The 26,204-nt window shown below is 37.0% G+C and overlaps 1 protein-coding gene across 1 annotated transcript; it reads right to left on the bottom strand.

The window, feature by feature from the left end:
• Nucleotides 1-2,093: 2,093 nt before the first annotated feature.
• Nucleotides 2,094-26,204, bottom strand: HDAC2 (histone deacetylase 2). Its single transcript, XM_017829461.1, has 14 exons — nt 26,052-26,204; nt 18,735-18,847; nt 18,297-18,414; nt 17,291-17,365; nt 16,856-16,994; nt 14,813-14,954; nt 10,388-10,480; nt 10,180-10,288; nt 8,607-8,747; nt 6,727-6,835; nt 4,505-4,635; nt 3,468-3,623; nt 2,676-2,733; nt 2,094-2,475 (listed from the first exon to the last, which is right to left on the bottom strand). Exons 1-14 carry the CDS (start codon nt 26,101-26,103, stop codon nt 2,445-2,447), a joined length of 1,467 nt encoding a protein of 488 aa, XP_017684950.1. The 5' UTR covers nt 26,104-26,204; the 3' UTR covers nt 2,094-2,444.

A 26,204-nucleotide genomic window follows, 5' to 3' on the forward strand; every position in this document is an offset into this window, starting at 1 on the left:
ACCGTAAGAGGGCATATATGATTCACCGAAAGATTAAATAAGTCAATTTTCAAAGCAACCTCCCATTCCCCTGACCAAACATTCTTCCCCAGTCTTCACTGAGGTCAGGCGCAGGTGACAACCCTTTTACAGCACACAAAGGTTGCAGAGGGAACAGTCGAAACATTAAGTGAAACAGTTTTGCTCTTGAGGTGGGTTGGGTTTTTGGTTTGTTTTGCTTGGTTGGGTTTTTTCTTCAAGGGTGGAGGTGGGGTTTTTGTTTGTTTGTTTGTTGGAGGGTTTTTTGTGTGTTTTGTTTGTTCTCTTTTTTCATTTGTGGTTTGCTTTTTTTTAAGGAAAAATTGAGCTGATCCAATACAGGGAGAGATAACATGAAACTAAGGCTAACAGACCATTTGTACTTTAACTATCTCAAATAAAACAAAAAAGCAACACTTCACTATCTGGGTACTATTGGAATGAGGAGGTTCTCACTCTAAGCAGAAACATGACAGAGTCGACTGCCAGCAACAGTTCAATTCCTATAATCCCCCGCACTCTTTTGTGTCTAATTAAATACTGTATTTCAGTCCACTAATTCTATTCTTATACTTAGTTTTAATTTGCAACAGAACCAGCAATTAACCCACGAAATATTTAAAACTAACAGCATCTTAAACAAGAGAATCGCCATCCTCTTTTTAAACTCCAGTCAAAACGGTAACTAACACTTGAAGCAAGCAATTAAGAGTTCATAGTACTCTTTGTAAAACTGAATTACTTGTAAGGCTTCTCTGTAGTCATATATAGGAATAAGTCAGCATAATACTTATATCACTGGGCAAATTTACTGTTAAATATTACTATGCAAATGCCAGGGAAGCACTTGTCAGCTAAACTAAACTGTATTAAAAAATTAGACTTAAATTTCTTGCTGCAGAGTTAGACAAACCCTAATGGGAATCTTACAGGTACTTTCCTGGAAAAAAGAATATGGCACAAGTACATGGGTGTTGAAAAACCCCAGTATATCTCTCCCTACATGTTTAAAAATCTAAGCTTTATTAAGTTCATCCAAGAGTCCAAATGAAAATGTTCAGAAATATTAGAGATTAAAAAACCTCCCCAAAACATATACTAAAAAGGCATTAAGAAACTGTTCCCCTCCTATAATATTCAAGTAGTCCTAGTTTTAGTGGAAGTTATTCTCATTGGAAAAAAAGTCTAATTCATCAATACATGACATGCCTTCAGAAGAGTCTTCAGTGAATATTCCTTTTGGACAGAAGAAATGCAGAAATAATTAAAAGTTGTGCATTGGAATTTTAACATGAATGAATCAACTGGGACATATACCACAGCCACAGAGATAGAATAGTTAAAAAAGTAGAAAGAATAATTTTTATTTGAAAAAAAGAAAAAAGATTGAGTAGCACTGCAATTCTGCTAACTTCTGTGCTCACTGCTCTAAACTCTTGATACCAAAGCTTATACATTTCATCAAATATCAAGCTGTAAGACAACTGTTGTAGACTGAGAAAGAAAAAAAGGGAATGGGTGCACTCAGGTCTCTTGTTTGAGCTCAGGCACCAGAACTAACTAATGAATCAATGAAGAGGACAGGCAATAAAATCCGTTCTTTTTAATGGGGACAAAGTTTTATGTTGCTCATAGTTGTAGAAAAATTGGAATGGGCTTCAAGTTAAATCCAAACTTTCAATTCCTATCTTGCAAGCTCTGGAATATGACCACATACTGATTTCACAAACAGCAAATGAATCAGTCTTTTAGATAGAAACTGATGGTGGGAAAGGTTCTTGGAAAGTACAAGGCATGTGACTGCAGTTCTAAATGTTCACAGTAAAACGTGAGTTCATGCAACCATGTCATTCCAACATCCCTTCACCCATTTATTCAGCCCATTCAAATCTCAAATGTGTTTACACCTCCTGCAGAAGACACCAAAATGTGTGGAGCCAATGAAAGCAACACAGTTCAACTTGCATGTTCACCAGCTGTCCATTTATATCCACTAGGTACTCATAGATAAGTACAAGTCTGCTTAACTGAGTTTTTCCTTGTTGTAGTTCAATGATGGACAAAAGACAACCAAGTACAATTTTTTTTTTTTTAATAAAGATAAAATTACAAAAAAGGTAAAATCAGCTCAGGAAAGGCAAATTACTTTAATAGATCAGTTTAGACATTTAACATAATAACTCACATCCATTTTTAAATACTATTACATAAAGCATGGTGAAGAAAGGAATTTCTGCCTCATAATTAGAAAACTCACAATACAACTTGCCAAAAAACAGAACAAAGCCATTTGAAAATAAATACAGTCCATGCCAAATAGTACAAAATGAAATCAGCAGTCTCTCTTCATACAAAAACTTTTCTCCTTTTAGGTATTCTCCAACTCTGGTATTATGTTCTGCAACTGATGAGAGGCTATCTTTTGTTCAAGGGTTGCTGAGCTGTTCTGATTTTGCTCTGTACAAAGGCAAAAATAAACTGTTAAGTTGTTTTACTTTTTTAGAAATGCAATTTTGAATTAGTAGTCATGATTCTAAAATATTTAGTATTATGAGGAACTTAAAGTGATCTCTACAGAATTTAAAATATTATAAAGTATGGATTTAATTAATAAACACTCTTCAAAAAGATTACATCATTCATTAATTAGTGTTTACCCTTTGGCGTCTGTCTTTTCACCACTGCTGTCCTTGGCTTTATCCTCCTCCTTAACATCTGAAAAATCACGAGATTTTAAATATACCGAAAGATGCAAGAAAGCCTTAAAATACTTAAGAAGTAAACAGCATGACCAAAGCTTTTTTTTTTGTATATAATTCTAGCCAGAGGGAACTAGCTTTTAAAGGAACTCACTAGTTACATATTAACATACAGTGTTAAATACATCCCTCCAAAGGAGGGATCTGGGCACAATGCCAAGTGACTCAAAATGCCTCAAGGAAAGGTCTCTCTTGACTGACCACAATGACAGCATGCAGTAATAAGACCTGGAGTTCCCATGAGCTCTTTGTGGTAGTCTTGTAACTTTAAGATGTATCCTGTTCTTAGAAAAATCAAGAGTCCTTGGAATTAAACCGTCCCTAGAATTCTATTCAGCTTCTGTTTCAGAGAAAATTAGTTGGCTCACCCCACAAACGCAAACAGGAACAAACACTTTGTCCAACGTATTTAAAGTGAGAATCCTTATCTCTGTTTTCATTGAGCAATACAGATCCCTGGCTCTAAGATTTCAAGCTTGTGAAGGAGCAATATCCCTTGTCTGAAAACACTATTCTAGTGTGAAAAGCTGTATCTTGAAACTGATTAATTTAAAATAGAGGCCTTAAATATGATGGAAAAAATATATCATCTCAACAGCTAATCAACCGTTAACAGATAAAATATCTGTTTCCTGGCAGGACTGACATCTGCAGTTCTAAACACAGGATGAAATCACATCAGAGTCCTACCTGCTTTTTTGTCCTCAGTCTCTTTTTTGTCTTCCTCTATCCTGGCTTTCTTTGCTCCTTTCTTATGATCTGCAACATTTCGTCGTCCGCCTTCTCCTTCATCTTCAGAATCCGAAAATTCTTCATCACAGGCTATGCGCTTATCAGATGCTCGAACTAGGATTCAGATTTATGATAATAATTAATCATAAAGTCCAACCACAACAGCCCTAATTAAAAAAAACCTACCAAATTAAGAATGAGTAATAACATACAGTAATTTAATGCTGATGAACTATATTATGGATTAAAACACTATTTTTGAAGATACTCTGTGTCTCTCAACAATATCTTCCAGAAAATAGCTTTACAGAGACACAGGGTGAGAGTGGGGAATATTTTAACATGTATCAAATAAACTTCAAACACTGAAAACTAAATCACAGGAGAAAACATTATGGTTTCAACAGTTCAGAAAATGGACAGAGCACCAATAAGAGATTACAGAATTATTCCAATCAACATCAAAAAATGTTAAATGTAGCAGAAAACCCTTGGCTATAGCTGAAGAACAACTCAAAGTCCATAGAAAGGTTATGGTAACGAAGTGAAGGGTAGTGTTGCAAGTGTGGAAAAATGTCTTATATCAAAAAAGGAAATAAAAGGTTTTTTTCCTTAAACACTGTATGTCACTTTACATCCAAGGGGGACATAGCTTCTGTCTTTTAGTATTCACAAAAAGGTACTGTATTTCTTTCGTTAAAATTCATTGAGATTTCTGAAGTACCTATTATAGGTCTGAAACTGCCAGACTGTTTTATAAGGTGTAAAAAAACATGCTCTTCCACTGCTTCGTTAGACACTTTAGCAGGTTCAGATTTGCAGACAGATACCACCTTAAAACCACCAAGACTAGCAGACTAGTGGCAAAATGTTTTATGTAGGAAACAAAACTGCCAGTCTTCCAATACTGCACATTGCTATGCCTAAGGTTCTGAACAACTAAATCTAAAATCACTATATTTTGACATGTTCTATCATGAAATGATATTTCTTACTAGAAATGCGTTTATCTGGATCTTCTCCATCCTCATCTCCACTGTCTTCATGAACAGCATCTTCAGGAATGGCCTGCATCTGTACACCAGGTGCATGAGGTAACATACGCAAATTCTCAAATAAGCGTTGCCTGCAAGTAACAGACAAGAAAAGTTATTACTTCACAGAAGTGACATTTCCTTGAATTTTGTATTAAGTTCTGGAAACTCTGTATTCAAATTTAACCTGCTTCGCTTTAGTCAGTTTCATTTTTCAATTTAAAAAATTGTCATGCCAAGTTCAGAAAGTTTTCCATCCCTATGAGATCATTAGTGTCCTCAGTGTACTTGAATATCATTGTCTTTGTACTTTTCAAATACTTATTTTAATTCAACCTCCAATTCCCCACAGGGTCAGCACAAGTACCACCACTTGTGCTGAACTGGCAACAGTATTTCTCTGTTTATAATCAGCTAGAGTATCAACTTGGATAATAAACTACCTTCTAGTTTCTTAGAAAGAAAGTCAGACACTTGAAGCATGATGACTTCCCAGCTGTGTGCAGCAATGACATCAGAATCAAAAGTAACCCATCCAGATAAGATTCCTTACTGTCAGTTTTAGGGAGAACAGAGAGAAGTTCTGTCCTGTCTAAGCAAACTGAGGTGATGGACATCACATTCCAAGCACCATGCGCAGGAGCAGGAAAGACACTTGGTTTCTCTTGGGACTCAAAATTATCATTCCAAAGTGCAAGTAGAAAGCAAGGTTTGGCAAGCATCAAATATCAGCATTTGCAACAATTATGTCAGTATCCTTCTGCAGAATTTGAAGAGCTAAGAGGCAACTAGTGCTTTTTTGGAATCTTTACAGTCTTTGCCTCTGTTTAAATCACATGACTTGGCACAGTAGTTTCACCACTCCAGGGAGCTCTGTAAAGCCAGGTCTCTATGAAAGCACACAACAAACTGAAGGAGAGTCCTCTGAAATGAGGGGTCAGTGACCTTGTGGGTGCTAGTATAAGAATGTGAGATTGTGTGTTTTCTATTGACAGAGATACAATCTGTACCCAGGGATGCAGCAGCAAGTTTTGCTGCTGCCACAAAAGCTCAACAATGTAAAACATACAGCAAAGAGCCTGGCAGATCACCAGTTGGAGTACTACATTACCACAGAGAAATTCTGTAAAATTATACTAGTGAAAAATAAGTGTGCTTTTTTCCCCCCCTTGCACATTATTAAAAACCCTTTTATTTGATTGAGATTTATATATTTGTGCTATGAATACCCATCACAGTCTATTCACCAATCACTTCAAAAATTAGTATTTTAACCGCTTTGGTGAATTTTGCAATTTGAGAGTTTAAAAGTTATAGTAGTACTGGCAAACTTATACAGGCAATTTCACATCTTTATTCACCTATTTTTGGTAACCAAAAGAATTCCTGTGCACTGTTAACAGCCTGTTAAAACTTGAGGCAGGGATGGCAGTTTATTTTTTTAAACCCAGAGCAAGGACAAACCATGGTAAGCAAAGAGTACTTTAGGCTAACCAATTATCTTCTGTCAGGTCAGTACAGAATCAACTGTACATATTCATTACTCCATCCCTGAAGTAAAATATTTGTTTCCAACCAAAACTTCAAGATGTGAGGAGTATCAAAAGTGGCACTGGTTAAAAACACATACCCGTCATAGCTTGGCAATGAGCACTGCTCAAACCTTGTGGATTTGTCAAACGACAGTCATTTAACTGCCTGCACACGTATCATTGTCTTTCCACAGTTTTGGATGTTCAAGCTCATATATGACGTTTTATTTTTATAGCTGACAGCTACAAAGAGTGACAGTCTCAGTTCACATTTAGATACAGGGCTGAGAATTAGAAATCCTGATCATCATACCACACCAGCTTCCTTCCTGGCAGGATAAACTTTCTAAAAAATTAGAATGGAAACTCAAGTAAAATAGTCATCTTTTCAGTTGTTGGAAAAAGTAAAAATCCAAGCTGGGTCATAAATTTTCATATTTATAGTCATAGGACTTCATAAGCATACATACTGTTGTAGGAAGAGAGTTCTAAAAACCCCTTCTTTTGACAGAAATGAAAAACATGTCAAATCTATTCAGTACTTATTTTTAGTGTGTAACAGAGAAAGGCATTCAGTTTTCAAAACAATTAAACTACTGGAGAAGCACGATCCACATGACCTACTTGATAGGTAAGATAATCATTACTTACTTGATCTTCTCCATATATTCTGGTGTATTCTGATTAGTCATATTTGAAGGACTAATATGAAGCTTGAAGTCTGGCCCAAAATATTCAAAGTAGTCGTTATATGGCAACTCTATAAACCAAAAAAACAAGACAACTTTGTGATCCAAAAAAGAGTTTAAATACAACAGTAGATTGGACAGAGTTTTACTTAGAGAACTATCACACCTGAAGCATTCAGGTAAGCAATACTTGACCATTACCTGAACTGTTTAGTGTTTTTCCTCTAAATTATTCAATAAATGAACTTAAATTTGCTGGCAAAACACAAAGTGAAAGATCTCCTGTAATCACACATTAGAACAACATAAGGAATAAATTTGATAAAATAATTAAAAATGCTACTTCTGCAGGAAAGAAGATCAACTGACGATTTCTTGCAGCTGCTTTCAAAATTAGTCCAGTTTGAAAGGTTTGAGTGAACAATTCAAAATATTCTTTCAGTAAAACTTTTAATACCCATTACTAGGTTGAAGATCACAGCTAATTCAATATCCTTGGTAAGGGCTGTACAGTGGTTGAGTGCTACCCATGTCTGTCGGTTTTCTCCCTTAACTCACTTTTCATATTTTCACAGATAATGGTCCCCTGACTGGAACACTGAATCACTAAAATGAAGGTGACGAAGACTTGATAGCCAGGACAAGAGTAGTATTTTATACTGAATATGACTGTATCTTTCCAGACAAATTAAGAGAAATCTAAAAAACCCCATAGAACCTTTAAGAAATATGACACTGAAATCCATTTTTAATTGAAACCTTTATCTTTCTTCATCTGTGATTATTACAGGATAAGAGATCTTGTTAGGTGGACAGAAAGCAGACAGGAAGATTAAAGTTGCTATTGCAACATTTAGAAATGCACTGCTATTTCTCAGAACAGATTAAAGATAACAGGGACACAAAAAGTTGAGAGGAACGTTAAAAAAATCCAAAAAACTTCATATGCATATATATAATTCATAGAAAGGGGCATGCTAATGGAAAAAAAATCCCAAGATAAGGAAATACTACTTTCTCTTCAAAAGCTTCGACTGACAAAGAATATATGTTGACAAGAAAGATGGAAAATATATATCTTGAAAGGCACAGTCCAAATAGTCTTTTCTCAATGACAGCAGCATTCCACTCAATGGACAGAAACACTGAATCTACCAAGTGATACATGAATAGCAGTTTATCAGCAAAAGCTGAGATCCATCATGAAAAATGCCAGTGACTGATGTGCAACAAACCAGTCCAAATAGCAGTTTCATATAAAAGGCATTCCAAAAACACGTCCAAGAGCATATCTGGCCAGAAGCAAAGTGAGCACAGGATCTTTGGGGATCTTCCTCAGAGAAATTACTGGTTTTAAATTTTTTTAGATAGCTTGTATAGCCAAAATTGAGTGAAATGGAAGAGTGAAAGTCCATATACTTTCACAGCTACTTTTAAGTCAGATACAATGAAGAAACAGTAGTTTTCCTATGTAAAGCAGACAGTTGCATACTCGCTAATTTCTTATGAATACCATGTCCATGTTGCAGCAGAACATATTCTATCATACTGATGATATTCATACTAGAAATACTTACAAGTAAGGTTCCATAAGTTTTACATTTCAAATTTTCAAAAAATGATCCACTCAAAGCTCTTGCTGAGGCATAAAAAAGCCCAAATACTTATGTTTAGTGCATAAGATACTGAAAATTTATTAGCTAAATCCTAACAATAACTTTCTACATAGTTTATTCTAAACTGATGCATTAGAGCTGTCTAGAGACATATCTGCTATCTGTTCACTTAAAATCTCCCATGATTATTTCTTAATAAAATATTAATTTGAATATTAATATTTACCATTAGGAATTTCACAATCTAAGGCAACAGCAGTTTCATACGTCCAGCATCGAGCAACATTACGAATTGTATAGCCTCCTCCTCCTAACATCAGCAACGGCAAGTTAAAAGTCTTTACAACTTCCACACATTTAGCATGACCTGTCAAGCAAAAAGGGAGTTGACATATATGCAAAATAGCTATTGAACAGAAAAATATAATAATGAACTATTTAATCAGACATATGCAGTCAGACTCAACAAGTAAGGACTGAATTGATTCAAACAGAACTGTCTCCCCCTAGAGCTAAGCACAACCTCACAAGAAGTCAAGACCTACGGATGAGAAATGTACAAAACACAACGAACATCATCCACCCCAGTCTTCAGAGATGCATGATGGTCTATTGTTGCTCTGAAACGATCTTAGAATGTTCAGTGTTTTGTCTTTCCATAACTCATGTCATACACAATGACAAATCTAGGGGCAATTTCTCAATCAAATGCAATGGGGGAAAAAGGGAAAACAAAATCAGTACTTGGTCCTTTCTACTTCTAAATTTGAACCTGTATTAGAGGTTGCTAAGTCTTGCTTACAGAGTGAACTGGTGCCAAGACAGTACACACTCCAGGGAGATACAGCATACTGAAAGGCATCTGTAGGAGGCAGCAGCTCTCTTGGTTTCCAAGATATGTAAGATGGAAAAAAATCTGAGCTGTATGGGCAACTGAAGTAGCTTTGCCACCTGGTGCAAATCAAGAAAAGAACCCTGAAACACTGCAGACCCAACAGATACTATACTGCATTTTGTTGCCTACAAAACTCTAATTGTCTCATTAAAGAAACCCCATAAAAACAAGAAAATCCAGAAAATGAATGATTCCAATAGGCTGGATTCAAGGTTTAGCAAAAGTTCAACATACATTTAACATTTTGTCACTTAAATAAATAATAATAAAATGACAATAATAACAGTAACATTTATGCTATTTGCTAAATTAACATCTTATCCCAATTTTGAGAATCACAATTTTGGATAGAAATTTAAGTAATCCTAAAATACAGTAATTCTATGGAAATTAATAAAAATTAATGTAAACATTTCGCTCAGTATAACAAACACCACTATAAATTTAACAATGCAGAGAGTCTTCTCATTTCAGTAATACCTATTTTACACCCAACAAGGTGTTTGATGTTTAACATCTGTAGTCTAAGTGGACTACTAACTAGTTTTGTTATTTGCCCATCACTGTCTGCGTTGCAGATGACTGTTTTCCTGTCATTCCAGGATGCTGCTTTAAAGCTATAGAAAGCCTGTACATAGAAGAAAGGGAATCACTTGAGTGGCTAGAAAGCACATGGAAAACCAAGCTTCTTAACTTTTTTAGATGGACAGAAAGAAAGAGGCAACTTCTGGGTTTCTTTTGGCCACCCCTGTATAGCAAAGAAAGAGGTGATTAATCACATTAATGAACAAAATCTTTGTGACTCCAGTCCTCATCATGCAAGTGTCTCGAAAAACAGTATGAGGGGTAGAGGTTTCTAGTAAGTAAAAAGTTACAGACGACAAACGGACACTTTTCTGTTTACCTTTAACAGTAAGATTAAAGCATCCCAGCCTGTCACCAGACAGCGAATCTGCTCCACACTGTAATACTACAGCACTGGGCTGGTACATCTCCATTACTTTGGATATAATCTACAATTGATATAAAATAGAAAGTCATTAACTGACATTATGAAAATAAAATTAAACTAGCATCTTTGCAGAGAGACTAAAACAAAAAAAAGTACTCACTGGTTTGAATATTTGCCCATATGATTCATCATCTATACCATCCCTCATTGGAAAGTTGACAGCATAGTATTTGCCTTTTCCAGCACCAATGTCCTATACGGAAAGATGACAATACTTTAATACAAACACAGAATGCTATCATGGAAAAAATCTACACAAGTCTGCTGAGCTATCATTATACATATCTGTGAGGAATAAGAGGCAAAGTTTACTTGGTTCATGTTTTCCCATAAAACCATTTTGGAGTGCAGGAGTTATACACTAAGCCTAAAATAGCAAAAACACACTCAATTTTTTAATTCAAAGATTTAAGACAAAAAGACAAATCATAACTGTTTAGTCTGGTAAAAATAGTTAAGCAAAAGCAAGTATGAAAACCAAGAAGAGCAACATGATAAGCATGTTTTCAGTGTTGTATAGAAGATTTGGACTTAAAAAGGTTTTTAAAACCATATTATTTTGCCCCAAACATAAGATGAGGAAGCAGCTGCAGCATAACGGAGTGAAGAAAAATCAAACTGAGGTCACTTACAGGTGCCCTTGAAGAAACTGAAACTTTTTAAACAAACAAACAAAAAAGAACTTGTAGATTATTCTCAATTCCATCAGGTGTCAAGACAGGAACCTCAGTAGTTTATCCTACCAGCTTTCCTAGATAACATATGCATTAAGAGAAAAAGTTCTTTGCAAAAAAAATAATCAAGTGAATACACCCTGAATCCATCCACACAAAGATCTCTGCTTGACCCACATTTGCATTTCTTCCCTTTATTTCATCACTAAGACAGATAGAAGTCTATTTGGTGACAGAAAACTGCTCCAGTCTATAGAGCAGTTTTCTGCCACTAATAAAGGTGTAGTGAAGCAGACAGTGAGAATTGATCTGTTCAGTATGGCTGTAAACGATTATCAAACAGCAGCTCTGCAGAAAGATCTGCATTTCAGGTCCAATATCCTTCAAAAGCTACAAGTCATACGTAGGATAACCCAGCAATACAAATACTAAACTTCTCAACACTAGCTACTGTAAGAGTCATGGACTTTTTCCCTCTTCCTGAACAATGCCTCCTTAGCAGTAAATGCATCAGTAAAGTGTCACTTCCAGTAAATATTTTTAACTGGAGTGGGTGAGGGGAAACAGATGGACATGGGGAGGGCAACAAATGGTCCAATGAAACATAAACACAGGGGTAACAGTTGACTTTCATTGCCACCAGAACACTATTCATATTTCATACAGTATTGCAAGACTAGTGACACTGAAGACCCCTGCTGAATGCAACTCTGGATGATTTGAAGCATAAATTATCCACAGTCACCCAAAGTGAATAATCTAGGCTTTAAGATGCTGAATTTTCTGAGGTGATCACAGAATCACAGAATGGTCAGGGTTGGACAAAGGGACCTCTGGAACTCATCTAGCCCAACCCCTTGATAACGCAGATTTCACAGGATCACACCCAGACGGGTTTTCAGTATATCCAGGAGACTCAACAACTTTCTTGGACTACTAGAGTGCTCTTGTCACCCTCAAAGTGTTTCTGTTTGTGCCCACTGCCTCTTATTCATTCACTGGGCACTACTGAAAAGAGGCAAGTCTCATCCTTTTGACACCTGCCCTTGAGATATTTGTAAGCATTGATGAGGTCCTCTCTCAGTTGTCTTTTGTCCAGGATAAAGAGGGCCAACTCTGTTAACCTTTCCTCATAAGAGAGATCCTCCAGTCCCTCCATCATCTTTGTTGACCTCCACTGGACCCACTCCAGGAGTTCCATGTCTCTCTTGTACTGGAGAGCCCAGAACTGGACACAGCACTCCAGATGTGGTCTCAACAGGGCTCAGTAGAAGGGGAAGGATCACTTCCCTTGACCTGCTGGGTCACACTCTTCCTGACGCACTACAGGACACCACTGGCTTTCCTGGCCACAAGGACACACTGCTGGATCACAGTTAACTCGTCCACCTGGACCCCAGGTCCACAGAGCTGCTTTCCAGCAAGTCAACCCCTAACCTGTTCATGGGGTTATTTCTCCTCTTGCCTTGCTTTACAGATTAAAAAAAAAAAAAAGAAATCATTAAATTCATCTTATCCTAAAATACAGCAAAGTCAAATGTTCACACTATTTCCCACTAAACAGAGCAGTTGCTTGAGCTACTCAACAGATGTTTTCTGTAACTGATACTTGTGCTGGATATAAAGACTAAAGAAACAATATAGCATTCTGGTAGCTTCCCATTCACCTGCAGATCAAGCTGACTCATTCGATCTGGGCCTTTGTGCAAAGCAACTTATCTGTCCATGTATATAAATGACAAAATTAGTGTTATCATCTAAGATGTGTACAAGGTCAAATAACTTATTAAGGACACTGGAAGTTTAGACTGAACAATACCTTCAGTAGAAAATGGATGAATGCTGATGAACTAGAAAATCTCAGTGAGATTCAGCTACGCTGATGGAGCAGCAATTACAAAATCATTATGAGACACGATGTTCCTGAATCAAATAAGTGTAACCTGATCAGCCATCTAGATCAACTAAAGAATAACAGAAACAAGCTGGAAAACATGCTACTGACCAAAAGAAAGATAAGATTTGGCTGTTAAAGTTGATAAAAATAACCACCAATGGCAGATCAAGTTAGGCAGAAGCAAGCAGCACAATACTGGCCTCCAGAAGGAATACTGACTTTTCAGAGAATTAGTTCTCCCTTTAGTTCTATTAGCTTTTCAAGCTCTGGACATAGGGAAAAGCTGGTTTTTTTTCCTATGGGGATGTAATTATTGCAATAAAGCCTGCTAAAGACCGTATGAAGAAAACAATCATTTCAAAATACTACCTAGCAGTGCAGAATAAAAGTTACCATGCCTGAGGTACTGTTTGTCACTGACACCGTGCCAAAAAATAAAAAAACCCAATAACATACAATATTCTTCTATTTATTTCAACTGTGTTATCTTTAAATTCTTTGTTCTGGGTGTGGTGAGGTGAAGAGTCCATAAACTTCTCTGTCAACGGGAAGTGCTGCTTCTAAAAAGCCAACATATCTAAGCCCTTCAAAAAAAAAAAATAATCTAGCCAAATTCAGCAACAACAGCTTGTCATGATAAACATCCCGGTCTGAGCTGCTTTTTGTTTGAAGCACCACTACCACCTTGTGGCCAGTCAAGTTAAACCACACAGATAAAAACTCTAACCTGATTTCTACTGAAATCAATTTAGAACACAGTTTAACAGAATCTAACAGCCATAATAACATTCAGCTCCAACAGCCACACTGAAATGAATGCTCAGCATCCCACTGGGTTAAAGCTCAACTTTCACGTACTCCTGTGTCCTCTGGGTACGATCAGCACACTGGAAAGCACACATTTCAGGAGTGTTAGCCAAAACACAAACATTTGTATCTCATGAATCAATTTAAAGATAGTAGAAAAACAGTGAATTGTTTCCAGCACACCATTTTTGTAGGCCAACTTTTTCAAAACTGCTTACAATTTTAAAAAAACTAACTCTATGTATAAACTGATGTGCAAAGTTCCTAACACCAGAGGTGCAACTTATCCTGAGAGTACCTCTGATAAAACAGGTTTAATTTATGAGTTTGAAGCTAGGAATATATTAATCCTAATACTTGAAATACTCTTTCAAGTTGTGAAGTAAAACAATTTCCTCTTCTAATAGATAAAAGTCTACCATGAGGAATGACTAAACATTAATATGAAAGGCCAGGAAAATTGGGTTTCCATTCTCAGCTTTGCCAGAGATTCTACAACAGCTCAAATGATAATTCTTCATAGGCAAATGCTCCCTCCCTCAGGCTGCTACAATGCTCACTACATAACTGCTTGTGGGGCATGCTAAAGTTCTTAGGTAGTGAGCATCATGAGAATTCAAAACAAACTTCATGATATAAGAAATATTCCAAAAATGAGCCAACTCATATTACTAGGCAAATAGAACACTGTAAATTTAAACTGCAACTGAAGCTTTGTGACTATTAAAGGTGTGAAATGTGTTATTCTAAAATATGAAATAAGTTTTGAAGGCATGTGATCTCCAAACAGCTACGTTTCACTGTAGATGCAGAATTGAAATGTATAGATAATTATAAATATACCAGACTGCCTTCTTAGAAACATCTCCAAAATCTGAGTGCATTAAACTAACGATTTCGAACAAAAAATTTCAGCCAATTTATCCAGAAATTAAGGTGCTGATTTCACTCAGAAGTCCCCACTATCCTGTATTATTTTTCCTAGGATTCCTTAACAAATCTATCACTCTAGACCAACATATTTTCTGAAAACTTACTGCTGTATACCATTATTGGACAGTTATTGTAGCCTAGTGCTAAAACAGTATCTACAAGGAAGAGAGTAAGAGAGAATTTATCACCAATGAAATTTCAAGTTTAACCTTACCCTAAGGTCTCCTGTGCCTGGAAAATATTCTCCATACTTATGGAATGATACTGTCATGACACGATCTGTGGTATAAAATGCTTCTTCAACACCATCACCATGATGGATATCAATATCAATATACAACACTCTTTGGTGATACCTAGGAAGAAAATAACATGAGAAATCATCATTATCTCTTATATTTATAATAGACTGATACCGAACAAGAAAAAAACCTAGTGAAAAAACCCACAACCAGACATTAAAATCCAAGATTACAATCATGTTGATGATTTTGGTTGAGGCAACCATATGCTCTCAGAATTCTCCGTCCAGTTTGAATAGCAACATTATTAAGTTTATCTTAATCAAAATAAGTAATGTATCTAGTATTTACCCCAACTCATCTCACTCTGTAGAAGCTATACCTTGTGCTTCTGCTCATAGCATTTGTTGTTCACATCTGCTGAATTCACCCCTTTCACATGACACTTCTTTCTGCCTTGTCAATAATTATCAACAGTCTGTGTTCCATAAGCCCCCAAAAAATAAATTAAATACTTGTTTTTCACTGACTTTTCTTCTTCACCTCTCCAGCTTGTAAATATAGGGACATTCTTACTTTCGAGTGTATCACACTTTCTATTTGCAAAACTTTATTACACTACTGTTTAGTATTTCCTTAAATACTGCAAATTTCAGGTCATTTGAGATGGATAAAGAAACCAGTGGTTTGAAGCCTTAGAGTACTGAAAACAGTATCGGCCCTTAAACTCTATGTTTTCTAATAAAGAACAAAGTCTGTCAACATCAGAAGATGCATTTTCATCATGCTTTGTGCAGTACTATAGAATATGAGTCTGAGCAGCCATAATTTTGGGGACAGTCTCCTATGGTTACATAACCTATAACTATTTGCAAGATTCCTTCCTTCACATTCACATTAAGCTAAAAAACTCAGGACTGGACCACAGAAAATCATATCACTTTTCATAGACTGCACAGATAGCTCCTGAATATATGCTGCACATTAAAAAGTATGTCTAATTATGTTAATATTAACTATTTTTTAGTCTCTTTAGAAACCTTTTCCATCTCTAAACTTCCAGATTACAGCTGCTTCCCCCATTCCTCACCAGCAAACTCAGCTGTTCCATTCACAAGAATCAAATACCTAGAATATTTCTTCTAATAAATGAGATTTATGTGTTATTAGAAGGGATACAGTCTTCTGAAGTGGTAAAAGCAACATTCAGGATTTGGAATTTTAGTGAAACATTACTGCTTGAAGTTAATTATACGATCACTTTTTCATTACTCCTCATTTTTTATTTTGCAGTCACAGAGGCACAGCTGTTATTTCACTATTTATTCATAACAGCCACATTAATTCATGTAATAATCCAGGAAAGCTCAGTGCATGATCTACCCTGAACATTCCTGTTTGGCTAGAAACAACTCAAGTGATAGGAAACAAGCAGGCATATTGTGAAACCACATGGATGTAAGATTATGAGCACAATGACTGCCCTAAGGGGTCAGGGTAGTGATCCATCTAGCCCACTATTCTGTCCCCCTGAGTAGATTAATATTTACAGAAAGCAAGTAAGCCTATCCATTTTCTGAATTCTGCTACTCTAGTACTTCCCCACCATCTAGACTTACAGCACACGGTGTTTTACATGGTGCACTGTTGCTTGGATCTTTAACATCCATTTGCAGATCTCTTGTCCATGATTACGTTTAATCCCTTTTGAACCTTGTCGCTGTCTGCTTCCTTAAGCCTCCTGTGGCAACAAGTTCCAGAAGTTCACTATCCTCTGCATAAAGAATTATTTCTAAATATCTCTTTTTAACCTATCTCCTACTAGTTAACTTTTCAGCTTGCCTGTATTTAAGTTTGAACATCCTGATGAAGCCAAACCAGAGCCTTCTTAATTGAAACTGTAGAATTTCAACATGGGCTACGAAAACTCACTGAAATAACTAAAATCCATATCTTAAACATTAAAATACTTAAATTTGACACTTTCTATAATTTTATCTTCATCACAAACTTACTTCAGTAACTCAAGGATGGCAAGCACAATATCATTGACATAACAGAAACCAGATGCCTCCGATTTCTTGGCATGGTGAAGTCCTCCAGCCCAATTGACTGCCATGTCTGTTTGTTGTCTGTTTAATTTTACTGCCCCAGCTGTAAAAAGACACAGAGAAGAATGAAAGAAAAGGGAGTCAGAAATTTCTGATGGCCTTTAAATCTGATACATGAAATAATATTTTGTTTTTTAAATAAACTGATCTTAGAACCGATCTCCTATCAACACTGAGATACTTAATATTTTAGTCTGTAACTGATATATTATAAATAATAAATAAATATATTAAAAAACCCTTATACTTGCTTCAGTTTTAAATACGCTATCAAAATTTTAAGTTGCTGACATAAACCTACTAAAGCTACAAAAGAGCTGGCAAACAACCTAAACTTACCAACAGAGCCTCCAGTTGACAGCTGACAAAACTCAAACAGGCCATCAAATACAGGACAATCTTCTCCAACATTAACTGTGTAAGAAACGTATTACTTTTTCAAAACACCATTCCAACAGCATTGATATATACATGGATAACACAGATGCATAGTTCGTTCAGCATTTTAACTACTTACCCCCCACCCCACTTCATTTGCCAGGCTAAATTTCAAACACTAAAAGCAATGTAGAATCTTTATAGTACAAGATGACTTCAAACTATCTTCTTTTTTCTTATTTTTTTTTTCTTTTTTAAATTCTTTTTAGTTTCTGTGGGAAGATTTGTCTACTCATTAACAAGAAGTTCGATGATTTTTAGATTTTTGAAGAAGTGCTGATTAACATAGGTCATATTAAAAGACGCACAATTACTTAGAAAAATAATTTGCTGACAATAAAGCATCATAAAGAGGTTACAATACTGCCTTTAAAATTTATATAATAGCTGTCAAACTGCATTCCTAACAGCACTTTGAGCCTATTCCTATAATTAGAAAAATAAATTAACAGAAAGGGTGAACAGTGAAAAAGGTACAATTCTTACTATCTCCCTCCAAGAGAAATTAATAACTTCTTTTCTTGACTTAAACACATTTTAACACATTAATTTTTACTTCTCTACTATTCTAAAAGCCATTCTTTTTAAGAAAGATTTTAAGGTACTTTCATAAACAGCTCACACAAAGTTTAATCTATGCATTAAGCCTTATTATTAGCAGTAGTATTTCACATCTAGAATACATCCTATGAAAGAAGAGGCAAAAATTCTTACATATGCTTAAAGAACATTTTTTCCAACATGGTTGGTTTTAATGGAAAAGCCCAAAATAGTGTAGCTAAAGGCAAGCATATGTTACTCTTGTTAAGAGTATTTCTCTAACTTCTGTATTGGTGAATATTGAGCTTTAAACGATGCTAACCATCAAAGCACATGCACATAGATTTAGCCTAATGTTGACACTTACATCTCTGCATTTGCTTGCTGTACTCAGACATATTGTCAGGTCTTATTGATCGGAGAAATTTGATATATTCATCACTATGGTACTTGGTCATTTCCTCAGCAGTTGCTTTGTGGGGTCGCTGATAACAAGAACAAATTAAAGAAATAATCAGAGCGCTCTGCAAAATCAGCTAACAATTGGCTAAAACAGGCAACTTGAAAGAAATCTCACCTACTTTGAAATGAAAACAGTTAAAGTGACAGAGTGCTGTTTTACAGGAAGCAAGGGCTACTCTGTTGTGAATATACAACTTCATTAAATACTGCTTCACTTTTAAGTAAAAGAGCTCTGAATACACTAAGTATTCTCTGTTTCCACTTTCACCTTTCTCATTTGTGTGACAAGATCTTTAAAAATAACTAAAAACACTTCAGTGGATATTCTATTGCTTATACTTACATAAATTTCCATTTTTCTGTATAAGCCATAGTTTAGCAGCAAGTTATGGGTCATTCGGATCCTGTGAGGTTTCATTGGATGCCCTTGTCCATAGTAATAGTTTCCAATATCACCTGTCAATATTACACAAGAGAATAGCTATTCATATTACAAGTTTTCATTGCCACTTAGAAGAATCATTCTCAGAAGATAAGTAAACAGGTACGATTCCAGAAAACAAACAAACCCCACAAAGGGAGTACAGTCTATTTCAAAAAGGCCACAAGGAAAACAAACCGTTGTGTATGTCAGAAACAAGATACAGAGGGCAAAAAAGAGCCTGAATCTAACATTTTCACTACAAGCAGACAGTAGTGAGAGAGCAAAGACTACAAATCAAGAGTGATGTTCCGACCCAATAATGGGCCAGAACTGAAGAATAAATAATGGGAAACAGAACTGGAATTAACAAGGAAGTAGAAATTACTGATGACATTGCCACATAATGACACAACGGAGGCTGTAGTAAAACCTACCATTTTGCAGGAGCTGATTTTAAGATCCTCAGCCTGTCCTGAACTACTAATACTAGCAGTTAACATTCCAGAAGTCAGCTTCAGATCCATTGTGGCAACCACATGCACAAACATTCCCCAGACACTTGCTGCTAGAGATCCACAGCAGTTTAACAAGAACCTTGTAATCCAGATTATCCTGGCTCTATCAAATTGAAAAGCAACTAGACACACAATTAAAAAACGAAATTTGACACTCATTTCCAAGAGAAGAATGTCTGCTCTCATGGGCTAGTATTAAGTTTTCTTCCAAGCTTGGGTACTGTTAGAACATAGACAACCCGATTTTGAGCACTGATATTCCTGAGACATGAACCATTTTAAACTGAACGGTTTCTGGAAATGTAAATTAGTCTAAAAATTATGTCCAGTTGTCAATGGCTTTCAGCTGGAGAATTCTATAACAACTCTTCACAACAGCACCTCTCTTCTTTTTGGCCAAATTTCCCGATAGGATTACTGAACTTTACCCTCTTTAACTTTTTACTTTTCTTTCACATCCTTCAACATGCTCTGCCTTGTCCACTGGGAACAAAAGAAACACTATTTTCACAATGTCATACTATTTTACGAATTTTGTCAGTCAGAGGCAAGAAGCAGCACCACTACAAAAACAGCTTTAGTTTCACCTCTTCAGCACGAGCTCTGTGGAGGAAGGGTAAATGTCAGCTTAAGGTAGCATCATCAACTACCAAGAAAAACAAGTATTACGGCAAGATTATAAGTCTCAAAGCATTTTAAAGTCCTTCAAGCTTTCAGTTTTCAAAGTGACAAGGAGAGTAAGAATACTTAAGAAAACAGATATAACCTAATGTAACATAACAAGAAGGTATTTGGAAAAACAACCCCTCAACACCTAGCTCTTTGCCATCCCATAACAACAGAAACACCAAGTTTCAGCATTAAGAACTTGGAAGAGCTTGGACCTTCTAACCTGGATACGTAAGTAGAAGGTTGGCACTTTCTGTTAGTTACTAAAACCTGGAGTCTGCAGGTACTTATTGCAAGCCTGCAGGTTTGGTCACATGCAGATCAAGAGCAAAAGGTATTAAGAATATTAACCAACTCCTTCCTCCCGCTAAAAACATTTTCAAGCATTTTATGAAAGAATACCTTTTATATTTAGCGTTTAGGAAAAATCTATCTCGGCTCTTTGGAACTAATGCCTAGAAGATGAAAACCAACAATTCACTAGCTCTACTTTGTTTTTTGAAGTTATTGTTAAGTTCCAGATTTAAAAAAAACTTCAAGCTAGTAAGAGCTTAAGTTGAAATTTTTAAGACAATAGTGACTATAAATAATATGATGCTTTTGAGGAAACTTCATTCCAAATGCATTTGTGGCTTAAGGAATGGGGTTTTTTACAGGCCACTTCATTTTTAACTACTTCAGCTTATATAGTCCTCACTGACATTTTACTCAGAATGCTGATGGATAGGGAAGCAGACAACTAAGAATTATTTTGAATCTTACGTACAGTGTAGAATCCATTCCTTTTCCCATATATAATAGAGAAAAAATAAAATTAAGTTTCCCAAATAAAATGGCAACATATCCTTCAATATACTGCGATTATTCAACTAAAAAGATTCAAATTTATGCATATTCTATATACCATACACTGCAGCAGACACTTAAATAAACAAATCAATAAATTAAGCATACTTTTTAGCTATCACTTTATTTTTTACCAGAAAAGAGAATTTTAAAATAATTGGCACACTGGTAAATTTAATGGGAGTTTATTTAATAAAACAGAAGATCTGTGGGTGAGTATCTGGCAGAAGTTTATTGATCCTTCCAGATTAGAGGCCAGCAGTAGTGACTAGCAATAGATATCAATATAATACACTTTAGTAACAAACAATAGAATACCACTTATATCTTTCAGGTCTCAGCATCACCAACAAAAAAGGGTTTTGGCATTAGCCTCATTGAAAAAAAATAAATTCAAACATACGGACAAGAAGTCCATCAAGTTTCAAGGGACTGTAGTAATGTCTATGTAGGCAGGGGTGGGGAAGGAAAAGATACACAAGAAGTTCCTTTTTCTTCATTAGCACCTTGATTTTCAACTAACATCACAAAACGAAGTGGACCCATTTTGGACTCATCATCCTGTGATGAAGGCAAAGGTGTCAAAAGTCTCTCCTCCTTTGCCCATTGAAAAAGAAGGTGGCTTCCTGGTACAAACACTTCATCCACTGATCCTGAAATTTATGTCTCTCTTCTTCATATGTGACAGCCTTATTGGGGCACTTAGGGGAGAAAAGCGATGTGTACCAAGTGCTAGTGTGTGTGAGGATGGGACACTGCCCTCACTAATGGAGCTAAAAAGCTCTGCACATTGTGCCAACCTAACTCTGACTGAGGTATGCTTATATAAGAGAAATGGTACGGTGAGGCCAAGCACACAAGACTATTACTGCAGATAATACGAGTACTTGACCCTAAACTTATTAATACAAAGGTAAAAATCATACAGAAGTGTTATGAGCATATTTATATCACTGACCAGTGTGGGCACATACAGTAAGTGCAAAAGAAAAACTGAATGAGGAAGCAGAGGGAAAAAATGCAAAGTAGTATATGTAGAAAGTTTGCAAACCTATTAGTCTTTCACAACAAGGCTTTGAAGACTGAAATTTACTGTTTTATATCAGTAAAAATGTCAGCTAAATGGCTCTCATTGAGAAGTAGCAACACAATCTCTGAAAAGTTGAGTCCTTAAGTAAAGACACAAACCAAGTGCCCATTTAATGCTAGTATGAGTTTACTGCCCTGTACTGTTCAGCACCTGATGCAAAATATTATACCAACAGGTGACCAGAAGACCCATCTGAAGACTGTTACATACACCGTCACATCCTAAGTTCAAATATATATATATAAAAAAAATTGTTTCTAAATTCGTACAAGTTACACACCAAAATGAAGAGCGCTAACAAATAAACTGATTCCTTTGATGAACATAAGTTTTAGGACCCACTTCTCTATCTGAGACTTTAGTAAGACCTACAGATAATATTCTAACACACAGAAAAATACAAGAGGCTACATGTCCTAAAGGAACCTCAATTGCGTCCAAAAACATACAACTGAGCAACTACATGCTGCAATGTGCCCAAAAGAGTATATTAGTCTCTCCAGTTACTATGATATACAGAAAAATAACACCACTAAATTTACCCATTACAAAGCAGTCTTAAGTGCCTGAACAGAGGCAAGATATGACATTTATGCTTGTTTTTTTACTTTGCAACTTGCAAGTTACATTACTTCGTAACTTTGAACAGATAAACTGTTATGTACACAACCACATTGCTGCTTATTTTTAGTTGCCATGAATGATGAGGTATTTCAGAACTGCACTATGAGCAGAAACCTAATTGCAAAAACGGAAACCACGTGGGAAAAATATCTTAATAGCAGTAGTTACATTGAATTGACTTCAGCGATAGTAAGAGGTAAACTCACGTAAAGATGAATGTAAAAAAGACCATCAAACAAACAGCTATTCAAACAGGCCTAAAATTACTGCACTAGTATCTGAAAGGCTGGGCATTTTATTCTATTTTTAAAATTAAGCCAACAGCAGAAGACTAGTAAAGCTCTGACTTTAGAGCCCTGAGCAGAGGCTGGACATCATCACCTGGTTTGGAAGCCACTGCACAAACTATTGATGAATTTCCAGAAAACACTTCAGTTTAAGTTAATTTTATCTGCAGATGTAAGCTTTAACTAGAAATGCTACTTAAACAATGTCCAACTATAGCAGCATACTGCCCTACTAAAACAGGTTTAGTCTTGTCTTTATGGGTGGAACCAACCACACTCTGATGCAGATCTCTCAAATTTTTCATGAAGGTAGAGCCTTTTGAACACCCACACTAACTTCTGCACAAGCAGAGATCTAAACAATACTGCTAGTGCACTGGCATGGAATAAATACATTCACTCACTGTAACCATGTGAGTTGCTGCGTGATTCTCTAGAACTGTGCTTTGCTGTACAGGAGCACAGAGTTGGAAAGACCGTCTGGGTCCCTTGCTATGGTCAACTGTACAATACATATACCTATCTAGGAAGAGCTGAGCTACCCGAGCCACAATGTTGCAAGACCATGACAACAACCTGAAGGTACTCGGTAAGAGACTAAAATAAAAGCTATGATATCCTCCCGTATCTAGCATGGTTCTAGGCAGTGTGAGGAACACACTTCGCTAAGCTAAGGCCATACACATACTAAGACTAAAAGCACGTATTAAAAATATTTCAAATAAGATCACCAGAGTATTTTAATTTGTAGATTTTTAGTTCTTCCCGTAGTATACTGGCTCAAATTTAAATGAAATTCCTGACTTGAACACAATTACAAGCAAGGAAGATTCCAGAAACTGGATGTGGTTGGTTGTCTATTACAAGCAAACTGTGGGTAATGAAATCAAGCTTTGTCTACTTAAAGTTCATTCGTTCTGAGTACAGTATGAAGGCTATTAAAAGTATTAATTATCAAAAAAACTGTTAACAGCAACACACTCTGAGAAAACTTGGCACTTTTTAAACTTAGTACACACAGGCTAATTTAAAAAAGCAGTCTTAGATGACAACCACACTGAGTTTCACAAAAAGCATGGAGAAATTTATTGCACCTCAGAAGATAAGGGTATATGCTTCTAGAACTTTTCAACACTTTTTAGTGTTTTACTCTCTTTCTTTGCAAGAAAAAGAGTAAAAGTATGTGTGGAGGGCCAATTATGACAAAAAATGGTATTTTACTTCAGTTATGACATGCCTTTAGAGATACACCGCTATCTCAGTTGTGTGCTTGAGATACATTTGCATTTTTTTTGTTTTGGGTTATTTAGGGCTTCAAATACTCCCTTTGCTGTGATTCAATGACTTTGCTGGTACAATACAGTTACAAAACACTCAGAATTGCCAGATGAACCCCACACTAGCATCAGGAATATTTACTGCATGTATTATTAACTCTAAAATTTCTTCTAATAACTCTATTTCCAAAAGACATGTAAAATAACTGTTGGATTTGGCAATTAAATGAGACATCAAAAAGTATTCTAAAGCTGTTTCTGTCATATATAAAGCATTTATTTTAAGTCACTTTCACCACAGATCCTATTTTCTCTACATTATTAACTGCTTTTATCCTAGTCTACACATTCAAGCAACATATGAGCTTCAACTGCCTTAAGCTGCCATTATCCTGCCACCTCCAAACTTCTTCCTCTTCCAGTGTCTCCCCTCTCTTTACTAGCACAGCTTTTTGGCTGTTAATGTGAATCTAATCCTAGCATCGAGTATCAAAATTCAGGGATCACAGGAAAACTAAGTATATCAATATCTAGTAAACTATAGCCACTTAATTAAAAAAAGAGCAAACTCATAAAAAAAAAGAAAGCAAACATTTGCAGAGAAAAAGCCTGTAAACTATCACTGCTGTCTTTCTTTCAACAAGGTGAAAAGTGATTCCTCTTCCCTAGGAAAAGTAAGATTCCAGCTTCACCAAAATTATCCCTAACAGGGGCCTCCTTTCCCCTTTAGGCGGAACAAAGAACCAGAGCTAGCAACAAAGAGAAGGGGGCGGCAACCACCACTCTGCCTCCTTTAGTGTGGTTAAAAAAAAAAAAAAAAAGCCAAGACAGGCCCCACAGGATCTGCCATTTTTAAAGAATAGCAGATTTGCTACAGCAACAGACATCTTTGATATCTTAGTGGGTTTAGCCACTCATCTTCATTTCCAAAATGGTGAAAACACCAAAGCCCTATGGCCAAACATCCCCAACCTCCGTTTCCTGGCTACTATCAAGATCAGTCTCAGATGCCATTGCACAGAATTGTCACAATAGGAGGCAATTAAAAAAAAATAAAATAAAATCTCTTAACTAATCTAACCAACGAGCTTACAAAAAGGAATAAACCAACTGAAGCTCAAGAAGAAAACAAAAAGTTCTTGCCGCTTTGGCCAGAGAAAACCTCAAATAAGTTGCTGCAAAAATCTGAAACCAAGCACAAGCTTCACGTACTTCTTCGCCGTTTCTGGCAACACAGATCACAATCGCCTGTGTCCCCACCAGACAAGCGTGCAAATTCAGAAGGCCTGCAAGCAACTAAAATTTCACTACTATTAAACACCTACGCACACAACTTTTTGCGTTTTTCAGGCAGGCCAGCTCGTGGGAGCCAGACCTCTGCTCCGATGCGACCACAGTTTGGGGAACTGGTGGGGGCAGAGTCCCCCTGCCCCTCCGCACCCCACCCTTCGGTCTGAAAGCCAGAGAAAGGGAAAGGCCTCAGCCCAACAATCACCAGGTGCCGGAGCTACACATGGCCTGGACTTTCTTTGCAGAGGAGGAGCCAGACAAGGCAGCTACTCCAACCCCTCCGTGCTCAGAGGATAGAGGGGAGTGTCTCAACTTTTCCTTTTTTTTTCTGGGGGGGTGGGGGTGTGTGTAACAATACACACAGCACTCACCACCGGGCCCGGTAGGCCCCGCAGCTCCCGACCCGCACCAACACCCGCAGCCCCCCCTCCGCCGCCCCCAGCCCGGCGGCCCCGGGGCTCGGGAGCGGGGCACGGCGGGGAACCCCAGCCGCCACGGTGCCCGGGACGGGGGGATCTCCTCCCGAAGGGAAAGGGACGCCCGTGGCGGCGGGGCCCGGGGGCAGAGCCCGCCCCGGGCGGCCATTAGAGGGGCACCCCCCGCTCCTACACACGCGCTCCCGCGCCGGCCCTGCTCACCGTCGTAATAGTAGCAGACTTTCTTCTTGCCACCGCCCTGACTGTACGCCATAGGGCTGCCGCGCCGGGGCCGAGGGCAGGGAGCGGGAGGCCGAGGAGAGCGCGGAGCCGGCTCGGAGGGTGGGAGGGGGCGGGAGAGCGGGAACTCGCGGC

Source organism: Lepidothrix coronata, unplaced genomic scaffold (assembly GCF_001604755.1).
Source record: "Lepidothrix coronata isolate B3197 unplaced genomic scaffold, Lepidothrix_coronata-1.0 Scaffold5, whole genome shotgun sequence".
NCBI classification, from domain to species: Eukaryota; Metazoa; Chordata; class Aves; order Passeriformes; family Pipridae; genus Lepidothrix; species Lepidothrix coronata.